At 40.0% G+C, this 12,491-nt stretch overlaps 1 protein-coding gene across 1 annotated transcript in view; it reads left to right on the forward strand.

Annotated features, from left to right (window-relative positions):
- The window catches only part of LOC131946414 (glutamate receptor), an 83,577-nt gene that overhangs the window by 48,647 nt on the left and 22,439 nt on the right, over positions 1-12,491 (forward strand). The window contains exon 3 of the mRNA XM_059307161.1: positions 1,735-1,980. Within this exon, the coding sequence (XP_059163144.1) occupies positions 1,735-1,980 (246 nt within the window). The remainder of the gene's footprint in view (positions 1-1,734; positions 1,981-12,491) is intronic.

Consider the following 12,491-nt stretch of genomic DNA (forward strand, 5'->3'; position numbering starts at 1 on the left):
CACGGTGATCCCCGAAACGTGATTGCAGTTGTCATGAGCGTCGAGGGCGGTTTCTACAAATTAGGAACGGAACATGGTGTTCTAAAACAACTGTATGCTAGAAGTGAGTTTTCAATTCTTCACGAAAAACTGCTCTTATTGTCGTCAGTTGGCACTGAGGAAAAATCACTACGAACCACCGCGTCTTCACAATCATTGACTGGGGGCCAAGGCTACACTCGCTGCAATTGCACAACTAAGTGCACAACAAATCGCTGCAAGTGTAGAAATAACAAGCTGCTATGTAATTCTAAATGCCATAAACGTTCAACTTGTAACAAATGATGATATTGTTAGATTGAGACTATAGTACAATAAAAAATTTGAATGTTTCTGTAATTTACTTTAATTAATAATCAATAAAGACTTCATTTCATGATCCTTACGGCATAAAAAAAAAAAAAATCTGCTCATGATCTTCTAATTCGAACTTTGGCCGGTCGTCCCTAGCCAGATGATCTTCTAATTAAGACTTTGGCCAGTCCATCATGGCCAGTCTGCGGATTGGCCGGCCAAAGGCCGAAATCAAGCAAAGTTTCGGACTTTGACCGACCTATGGGAGGCGATATTGGCCTATGCGTGGATTGGCCGGCCAATCCTAGGATTGGCCGACTTCGGGCTTTGACCGTAACATATATATATATATATATATATATATATATATATATATATATATATATATATATATATATATATGTGTGTGTGTGTTTGTGTGTGTGTGTGTGTGTGTATAAACATACATGTGTGTGAGTATTTTTATTTGATTGATGTATTGTTACCTAATTTAAACTTGTTATACTCTGATGGGACTTATTACTCACATTTACATTTTTTCTTAGGAATCGTGTTGTAATTTGCAATAATTTAAAAAAAAAACAACTAATTTATTTGAACTTTAGTTTCGCACTGATTGGCCCCATTCAAACACGGTTGTCATGGTAACAGCGTCCCAGACAGACTGGAACCAGGCATTAATTTAGTAATGGATGTAAATAATTTGTTTGCGTGCGCAGAGCTCTGGCTCCAAAGGTGTCACGTGTGAGATAAATGGCACGAGTTTGTTTGTTTGACGGTGTCGCTAATTACCGTAAACTTCCAAAAAAAAAAAAAAAACGCCAAACAATTTAAACTTGCATGATGAATTATTATTTGTTAAATATTTTTTGTTTTTAAATTTAGGCCTCTTTTTTTTTTGCAAAATGTCAAAAATTATCTAAAGGTGTCCTGGCCATATGTGGTGTGTCCAGGGCCTCTTCCCTGGCCACCATTCTGTCCTACACGGACACATTTAACGAGCTTTTGATTAATTTTTTTTAAAGAATTTATTTTATTTAAAGTTTTTTTTTCTTTTTTTTTTTTCTTGCAGTGTGTCAACATTTATCAAAAGGTGTCCTGGCCATATTCGGTGTGTCCAGAGCCTCCTCCCTGGCCACTATCCAGTCCTACACAGACACAATTAACGAGATCTGAATTAATGTATTTAAATAATTTATTTTTATTTTAATGTTTTTGCTTTTTGTTTCTTGCAGTGTGTCAACATTTATCTAAAGGTGTCCTGGCCATATTCGGTGTGTCCAGAGCCTCCGCTCTGGCCACTACCCAGTCCTACACGGACACATTTAACGTGCTCTTTATTTAATTTATTTAAAGAATTTTTTTTTTTTAATTTTAAAATTATTGTTTTTTTTCTTGCAGTGTGTCAACATTTATCTAAAGGTGTCCTGGCCATATTCGGTGTGTCCAGAGCCTCCTCCCTGGCCACTATCCAGTCCTACACGGACACATTTAACGTGCCTTTTGTGACGATCAGCCTAGCTCACAACAACAGCAACAGGGGCGCCTACCAGATCTACATGAAGCCCTTGGCCATCAACGCCCTCGTGGACGTCATCTTTCACTACAAGTGGGATAAGGTGGATGTGTACTACGACTCGGATGAAGGTGGGGGTGTAACTTTGCTTGCCAAATTGATGGTTTATGTTTTGATATTATAAATGAATAATTATTACAGTTTATTACACAACGGTGCATTCAATAAAAACAAAAATAAAATTACAATGATTAATACAATTAAAGCTAAAAAAATTAATTAAAAAGAAGTTAACTCCCATGTGGCTGAAAAGTATAAATAATAGCAATCAAGGGAAATAAATGGTAAGAAATAGTTACAATAGCAAGTGAATTATTTGCATTTCTTTATATAGGAATAAAAATTAAAATTTTCAGCAAACAATAATTGTAAAATTATTGTTTATGTGGTTAAAGATATTGTGTAAATTGTCGTCGTATGGTACATTTTATTTTGTGACACAAACTATGGACACAACGTTTAAAATGTTACTGTATATTTTTGGTTTATTTTAGGTCAACTCAGAAAATGCTTTGATAGTGAAATTTTCACAAGATCTAGATCTTCTAAAACTAAATGAATTTAATTAAAATAAAAAAAAAAAAAAAAAAAAAAAAAAACTAAATGAATTTAATTGTCACATGAACCAGGGGTCGGCAACCTGCGGCTCGCGAGCCGCATGCAGATCCCTTGGTGCTCAGTTACGGCTCTTCAGCTCCATGCACAAATATTAATAACGAGAAAAATGGCCCGTTGAGGAAGGGTACAACGGGCGCTAGGCTGATAGTGCTGTCTCTTTTCTCTAAACTAAAACCAAGCCACCCCCACCCCCACCCCCCACCCCCCACCCCCCACACACACCACCCCCTCCACACACCGCCCCCCCCCCCCCAAAAAAAAAAGAAACATGTCTACCGTCCCATTCAACGAAATATAATTATATACTTTTTCCAGTGTCCGCCCCCTACCAGAAAATTCTACCCCCGCCCCCGAAAATTTCAAGTACCCCCACCCCTCTCCGGGGAGGAAAAAAGTCTGAAAGAAACACTGAAACCAACCCCCCCCCCCCCCCCCCCCCACACATCTCAACACAAATTCAAATGAGATTATTTCATATATTCAAAGCTATTTATTTTAAATTATATATATATAGTATGATATTTGTTTAGGATTATATATATATATATATATATATATATATATATATATATATATATATATATATATATATATATATATATATATATATATATATATATATATATATATATATATAGTCCTAAACAAATATATTATTGACATAAAAATGTTAGTGGCTCTTTAAAAACCGGGTAATGTTGTAAGTTGCAACTTTTGGCTCTTTCGGCTCAAAAGGTTGCCGACCCCTGCTTAACGTCAATGTTGAACATATTATTAAAAAAAATTAAAAACAAACAAAATACATAACTCAATATACATACAAAAAGAAATAAGTAGAATACATTTAGAAAAGATTCACCGACTCTACTAAGTAGAACGCTTCTTCACTCTTGACTTTGGATTCAGTTTAGCCATTTAAAGCAGATAATAAATGAGGATAACTACAACATACAAATTATAATTATGCAATATAAATACTATTTTATTTTATTTTTTATACTAGCCGTCCCGGCCAGGCCCTGCTCTGGCTTCTGTGAAAAACTTTTCTGTTAAAGACCATTACCTGTGTGTTTAGTAATCATCATAAACCCGGCATTTCCCACCCAAACCACAACCAACCAAAACCAAAACAACAAAACGCAAACACATGGCTAACACAATTACAAATACAAACGAAAACAAAAACTTAACAACAAACACAACCACACCCACAAACACCAATACAAACACAAAGAAAAAACAAACAAAAAAGCAAACGAAAACAAAAACCTAACAACAAACCCAACCACAAACACCAATACCAACAAAAAAAAAAATCAACGAAAAAAGCAAACGAAAACAAACCAAATCCAAACGCAAAACCAACCAAAAACACAAATACAAACCCAAACAAAAAAAACACAAACAAAAACGAAAAAAGAAAGAACAAAAACGAACCAAATTAAAACGCAACCACTAACGCAAACCCACCTAAACACAAAGAAAACACTAACGCGAACATAAACGCCCGGGGCGGAATCACCTGTTTTAGCTTAATGAACGACTATAGTACCCCAACTTATTCACAGTCTTTTGCACTCACTTAAACGAACGCGCCTGTTTCAATTTAATAAACAATTTTAATACTCCAAGCTTATCCGTAAAATACCTACAACATTTGCACTTGATCAATCCCCGCTAATTATGTAATTATTTTTTTTCCCAACACCAAAACAAAGTAATTAAAAAGTAAATTATTTTCACGGAATGCAATGGTTTTATAAAGGGAAGTAATTGTGTTTTTCCTAATTTATCAAAGGGAAGTAAGTGCTATAGGACTAAATAAAGACATAATTAGAATTTTTGTAAAAGATGATATTTTTTTTAAAACTTGTGTTTAATGAACATGCCGACAATTATTACTATAATTTGAAAAATGAAAATTATTTCCCAACACTTTCAATAGTAATTTTTTAGCTCATAAATTTAGACAAATGCGCACGATAATTTTCTAACTTTTAAATTCGTACAATTCCAACGACATACAAATGCATTACATACAGAACTGAGCTTTATATATGTAACGAGCGAACAGTTACCCTGCTCGCAACGCCACATGTTACGAGACTATTTGCCTGTAGTGCCAAATGTAACGAGTTTAACCACTCATTCTACACAACAACGACTACAGTAGAAATACTCGAAGATGAAGGTTCGCTATTGATCCTTTTATTACATGAATCAAGAAATGCTTCAAAATAACACAATGAATCAACAGGAATGCTTCACAATAATAGTCTGAATCAACTGACCCCTAACAGTCCTCACTAGGCTTCATATAACTGAATCCACATGTCTATCGTCCTTCTTAACCCAAGACGGCTAACCCGTTCTATAACCAACTGTCACACAGACTGACTGATCTAAAGCGAGCGATCGAAAGAGAGAGAGAGCTCAGCCGTCCCCTCCTATTTATCCCTTGTATTCGTACTCGTATTCGTACTTGTATTCCTCCGTAATCGATATTTGTAATCGATGTCTCCGACTACTAGTTGCGCAGTTCTAACGTACAGTCCGATTAATAAAACATCTGCATCCTATCCATCAAAGTTGACAGGCCGTCTGAATCCCCTCGTACCGTTTCCCAAAATAGCACGCGTTGGCTTTGAGATTGTTATCAGTCCGATTTAATAAGCCACCTGCTATCAGTTGCATCAGACTGTAATACTGCGTCGCGGCTTATCGTTCGTTATCAGTTGCATCAGATTGTAACTAGTAGTTAGGCCTACCCTAGTTACATCCACCCCTGCCTTTTTTTGTGTGTTTTCAACCACAAACAACGCTTGGCAGGTGCATTCCTCCAAAGTCAATCGCACCATCGTAAAAAAAATTTATTGTTCCACTCACTGTCCACGTCGTCCCATTCGTATACGATTGACAGTTATACCTATTTCACATATCAACTGTGTCTACATCATCTTCCTGAGACACAAAACAGTTCTAGAATTCACATCCATCCTTTCCATTTGGTGCCTTCACCAGTTCACTTCTATAGCTTTTTGAACAGTCAGTTCTCATACCAGCGCGACCATGAAAGAATTGATGGTTGCTGACAAAAAATTTCGTCTTCCTTCTGTTCCTCAAACTTCTCCGCGGACCACTTATCTGATGGTCTACTGTCTCTCTGCTTCTGGGAGGAACGGGATCCTCTTTGTTACCGTTATCCTCCACTTGTGTATCGCTGTTGTTCTGTTGATGGTGATATGGTTTCGGGATGGGTATGTGAATTTCCGTTGTAACTTCCGGTTCCCTAATTGTCTTAGGTTTCTCTGTGTGTAACTGCTCTTCTTGCCTATTCCAATATTTCTTTAATTGAGCAATGTTCGCCCACCGATCCGGTTTGGCGTGATCGATGGGTCTTATCTTAAAGGGGCCACCTGCTACTTTAGGCATCTCCACGACTTGCCATATTTCCTGTCCCCAGAGGTCGTGGATCTTATTTCTGCCTAACGGGTGGCTACGCAGTAATACCCTGTCGTTCAGTTTGAGTGGCGGGTCCTTTGTCTGTACCGGCGGTTCCCTTCGCCGAGATTCATGTTCTAGTCTTTCCTGTACTACCCTGTACATTTCTCTAATTCTTCTCATATGTTCATTCACATATTCCAGTGCGGTGTATGAGCCAGTCATACTCTCCCTTTTTCCTAGGAACAAATCAAGAGGGAGTCGAGCCTCCCGTCCGAACAGCAACATGTGTGGCGCAAAGCCCGTTGTGGCATGGGGGGTGCAGTTGTATAGATATACCAACTCTGGGAGAAAATCCGGCCAACGTTTTTTCTGTTCAGGTTCTAGGGTACGCAGCAAATCATGCATGCTGCGGTTGAACCGCTCACACTGTCCGTTTCCTTTCGGATTAAATGTGGTTGTTCTAGATTTGTTGATCCCGTAGTGGCTGCACAGTTGGTTGATTACTTCTGACTCGAAGGCCCTTCCTTGGTCAGAGTGTAATTGTCTTGGTATGCCATATTTGATGAACCAATGTTCTATTAATACCTTTGCCACTGTTTTGGCAGTCTGATCTCGTGTGGGCACCGCCACCGTCCATTTGGTGAATACATCAGTCATTACCAACACATGTTCCGTCCCATCCGATGATTGCTCCAACGACGTAAAGTCCATAGCCACAATCTCTAGTGGTTTTGTCGCTAGTAGGTGTCCTGATGGCTGTCTCATTTTGACAACTGGCATTTTCGCATGCTGACACCTCACACAAGCCTCACAATGGCGTTTGACCTCCATTTCCATATTGGGCCAGTAACACCTCCGTCGTAATATTTTGTGCGTCCTGTCCTGACCCTGGTGTCCTGCCCTGTCATGTGCCAACCTTAGCACTTCCTCTCGTAACTGTCCAGGCACCACCACCTGGTGTATTGTCCCATCAATTTGGTCATGAATTCTCCGCATGAGAACACCATCCTCTATACTGAGACGGTCCCACTGACTCAGTATTTTCTTTGTTTCTCGACCAAATTGTTCTCTTTCCCTTCTTCCTGGGAATTTTTGTTCCTGGACGTATTTCAATAGCGGTTGTAAGCCACTATCCGTTCTCTGGGCATCTCTTATCTTTTGGTGATTAAGGCCGTTAAAATCACTACTGTCCATAAGTCCGGGCTCTGTGGATATGTGCTCCACCCCGGTCTGCCCGTTTTGCATCACTTGTACCCCATGAGGGATATCTGTTGACGCTCTGACCTCACATATTCCTGTCAGTGTTTCTTCCTCATCGCCCGGTCTCTCGTAAGGATTCCTTGATAAAGCGTCCGCATTGCCATTGGACCGCCCCGGGCGATATTTTATCTCCAGGTCAAAGAGTGCCAATTCTGCTGCCCATCGCTGTTCGATGGATCCCAACTTTGCTGTCTTTAGGTGACTCAAGGGGTTGTTGTCAGTGTATACCACACATTTAGCACCTAATAGATAGTCCCTGAATTTTTCAGTCACAGCCCATTTTAATGTCAAAAGTTCTAGTTTCATGGCGCTGTAATTTGTCATGTTCTTCTCTGATTCCTTCAGAGCTCGACTGGCATACGCAATAACCCTGAAACCTTGCTCTTGTTGTTGTGATAGCACAGCTCCCAGACCTTTAGAGCTGGCGTCGATTTCTAACCGAAATGGTTTGTCAAAGTCCGCGTATCCCAATATCGGCGCCTCTGTCAAAGCCTTTTTCAAGAGCTTAAACGAGTTCAGGCATTCATCAGTCCATAATTCACCTATCAGTCGTGTTTTACCTTTCTTTTTCTCCTTACTGTGTTTCTTTGTCATTTTGTTTACCAAGTCATGCAATGGTGCGGCAATTTTTGCAAAACCAGGTACAAATTTTCTATAATAGGAAGCAAAACCCAAGAATGACCTGACCTCTACCGTTGTTGTTGGTTGTTTCCATTCTTTAACAGCTGCAATTTTATCTGGGTCAGTGGCGATGCCATCCGACGAAATCACATAACCCAAAAAATGTACCGATTTCAGACCAAAGCAGCATTTGTCTGGGTCCAGCTTTACTCCTATCTCCCTAAGACGGAGAAACACTTGTTCTAATCTTTTTAGATGGTCCTCCCAAGTTTTTGAGTAAACCAGAATATCATCCAAGTACACCAACATTATTTGAAATAGAAAGTCACTCATAGCACTCTGCATTACTCGCTGGAATGTAGCAGGTGCATTAGTTAGACCAAACGGCATACGGGTCCACTCGTACAGTCCCAGTGGAGAAATAAATGCAGTTTTATGTTGATCGTTGGGGTGCATGGCCACTTGGTGGTAGCCGCTAGCCAAATCCAAGGTAGAAAAAAATCTTGCTCCCCCCAACGCATCAAGACATTCATCAATACGAGGCAAGGGGAATGCATCCCTTCTTGTGATATTGTTCAATTTCCGGTAATCACAACACAGTCTTATCTCCCCTGACTTCTTTTTTACCACTACTATCGGTGCCGCATACGGGCTTGTACTGGTTGTAATAATTCCCTTTTTTAGTAGATCATTCAGGTGTGCTTTCACCGCCGAGTAGTGACCTGGTGGTAATCTTCGGTAGGGTTGCGCCACCGGCTTGTCTTGTAGTAAGGGTATCTGGTGTTTGATTACTTCCGTGTACCCCAAATCACCCTCATACGAGGCAAATATATCACTGTATTTATTCAGTAATTCATTTAGTTTTGGGTCCTCAGTTTCCGGGAATGTATATGATCGGCCATCCTCTTTCTTCACCTCGGCCGTCACATTGACCGACCTAATTGTTACTTCATTACTGCTGGTATTGATCAGTTCGATGCACTGTGTCGACCTTAGTACCTCGACGTTCTGTGGTACTCCTACCAGAGTATTAGGCGGTATAAAAATTTCCTCATCCAAAACATTTGCCACTAATCCTTGAACTAGTCCCTTCTCCGCTGATGTGTATGTCCGCAGTAACACGACGCCTGCCCTCAGTGCGGCGCCACATGGTTCTATCATCACATCACCATTCACGCTTCTATCACCAATTTGTAATGTGATTGCCTTGACCGTGTTTGCCGGGACTGCTGTCCTTCCTCTGGTCTTGGCAAACCTGGCCAACTTGGATCCCCGACCTGGTGTGGTCGATCCGACAATATTTGTAAGAAATTCTGGCAACTGGCCAAGAATGTTCATGCCCAATAGGCAAGGTATATTTGACACATTTGTCTCTAGGTTGTGTTTCGTAACGAACACCCCAACCTGCTTCAACCTATGTCCCGACACCACGACATCTGCCAGAAAATAACCACAGTATGGAATGGTTAGTCCATTAGCTGCCGTTAGGCGCATGCATGTGTCAGACCTCAACCTATGGTCTTTTCCTTTCATCCATTTGGTGTAAAAATTTTCCGTAATTGTCGTCACCTGGGAGCCTGTATCCACAATTGCCTTCACCGCGATGTCCCCAATCGTAATCACCATTTCGGGACAGACTCCCATCATTTTGTTTCTTGGGCCATAACCTCGCCCCTCTGTAGCCTGGCCCTGCCTTACAGAGGACGACCGTTTACCTGGCAGTACCGTGCCATATGTCCGGGTCGTGAACAGGACAAGCAAATTGGTCGACCGTCGGCCGTCCATTGGAGTAATGGCTTGGCAGGACGCGGCCGTCCAACCTGTCTCTGTTTTGTCCCGTTCTTTTCCTGATTCTCAGCTGTTGACCTGCTTTCTAACTTCTCCAAACGTTGGTCAACCTTATCTAGGTGGGCCAACAGTTGAGCCATCATGGTCTCCATCGTGTCGGCCCCTGTGGGTGGGGATTGTTTCTGTTCCGGCACAGAGACTTTGTCCACCGAACAGTTCGATTGGTTTTCATCCTCGGACCTGCGGATCGCTGAGTTCCTGACCTGAAGGAAGGTCAACTGCGGGTCTTTGTGGACCTCCTCTTTCAACTCTCTCCTTAAGATCGGGGTTGCTAGCCCCTCGATGAAATGGTCCCTCAGTAGGCGCACATCAATGTCAGGTGTTTTGCCCTTTACCGAATCAAAGGCCCTGTTCATCCGGTGTGAGTACTCCATCACACTCTCCGCCATTCTCTGCCTTAAGCCTACGAACCCTGATAGCAGTTGCGATCCCGACCGTCTCTCCCCAAAGGTCTCCATAATCAGATCCAGCACCTTATCTGGATCTGATTGGATGGTTTTATCATGACATTTGACCTCTGCCCTAACCATCTCTCCTATACTGCCCATCAGCAGTCTTAATCTTTCCTCTGGTGACATGCCTCTCGAGGCCCAGGCCGCTTTGACCTCCTCACTGAACCTGTTGGTTAAAGTTGGATCACCGTCCCCGTAAAATTTGTTAATGTGGGACTCTCTGGGTAGGACCACTATATGGGTCTGCTTCTCGTCCAGAGTAGACATTTTATTCCGTAAGTAACAAAAAAAGAGTTCTTTCTTACCGTGTGTGTATGAAAAATTTTTCTCGTTCCTCAATTTTCACAGTTCCTGAATGTCCGAATTCACACACACACAAAACACAGTTATGCACAAGGTTGACTATGGGTGCCTCAAACGGCAAGTCTAGTTGAATTCATCCTGTCCGACGACGCCAATTGTAACGAGCGAACAGTTACCCTGCTCGCAACGCCACATGTTACGAGACTATTTGCCTGTAGTGCCAAATGTAACGAGTTTAACCACTCATTCTACACAACATCGACTACAGTAGAAATACTCGAAGATGCAGGTTCGCTATTGATCCTTTTATTACATGAATCAAGAAATGCTTCAAAATAACACAATGAATCAACAGGAATGCTTCACAATAATAGTCTGAATCAACTGACCCCTAACAGTCCTCACTAGGCTTCATATAACTGAATCCACATGTCTATCGTCCTTCTTAACCCAAGACGGCTAACCCGTTCTATAACCAACTGTCACACAGACTGACTGATCTAAAGCGAGCGATCGAAAGAGAGAGAGAGCTCAGCCGTCCCCTCCTATTTATCCCTTGTATTCGTACTCGTATTCGTACTTGTATTCCTCCGTAATCGATATTTGTAATCGATGTCTCCGACTACTAGTTGCGCAGTTCTAACGTACAGTCCGATTAATAAAACATCTGCATCCTATCCATCAAAGTTGACAGGCCGTCTGAATCCCCTCGTACCGTTTCCCAAAATAGCACGCGTTGGCTTTGAGATTGTTATCAGTCCGATTTAATAAGCCACCTGCTATCAGTTGCATCAGACTGTAATACTGCGTCGCGGCTTATCGTTCGTTATCAGTTGCATCAGATTGTAACTAGTAGTTAGGCCTACCCTAGTTACATCTATTAGATTTATTTCTAAAAAAAAGACAAATATATGTACACTTACAGCCCGTAAGACTGAATTCTCATCAGTAAATGTATTTCGAGGTTGAATATAAATAGTGCTTATATTTGTATCTTAAATCAGATTTAAGATTGCTGGGAAATAAGTAATTATGACTTCCAAATACGCTCAGCCGGATACTACGTTTCATAAGCACGAGGACATCATACATTAAGTTAAAGCAAACTTATAAATCTGCAAACATATTATGTATTCATCATCATAGCCAGGGGTATCCCTGGCAGACACAGCTAGTAATATATATATATATATATATATATATATATATATATATATATATATATATATATATATATATATATATATATATATATAATTATATATATATATATATATATATATATATATATATATATATATATATACATATGAATACATATAAATACATATAAATACATACACATATATATATATATATATATATATATATATATATATATATATATATATATATATATATATATCCCCTTAATGCCTGAATTATGTTCCAAGCGTGTAAAAAATTATTTGTGCTGATTTTCTCTCATCATATTGACACTGAATTTGAGGTATATAGGTGTTTTTGAATTTGGACTTATTTTTGATGATAATTACGGTATGTCGCGAAAACGCGACATCAGGCACTTATGGACCAAATAGTAATTTAATTTTTTTTTAGTCCGGGTCATTTTACTATTTTTACTGTTACATGTTTCTCTAAATATCCACGCACAAACAATAAAATATCACAAACTGAACATACGGACATGCAAGGAGATGTAGAATCACTTGCAAAACTCATGAAAACTATACTTTATTAGCTCAGGCATAGAATTACATAACTCTGCTGCACCTGCTCACTGACTAACTCTTATGAATAGGTATTTTGATGTCTTGCTGTCGTAATTCTACTACACTACAGTAACACACTACATATGGAAGGACTTCCTTCAATGTGTAGAGCCTTAGTTGTCCCCGGTTACGTAATTTTCGTGAACTCTTATTCAAGGTCAACTAATAAAGACGCATATTTCTCATTGGACCTATATTTGCTATACACACAAAGCACGTGAACAAATACTGTCCTAAATGACAGTGTTCAGCCATTGTATATTC

Source organism: Physella acuta, unplaced genomic scaffold, assembly GCF_028476545.2.
Source record: "Physella acuta isolate Inbredline_101_S28 unplaced genomic scaffold, ASM2847654v3 ptg000560l, whole genome shotgun sequence".
Lineage (NCBI taxonomy): Eukaryota > Metazoa > Mollusca > Gastropoda > Physidae > Physella > Physella acuta.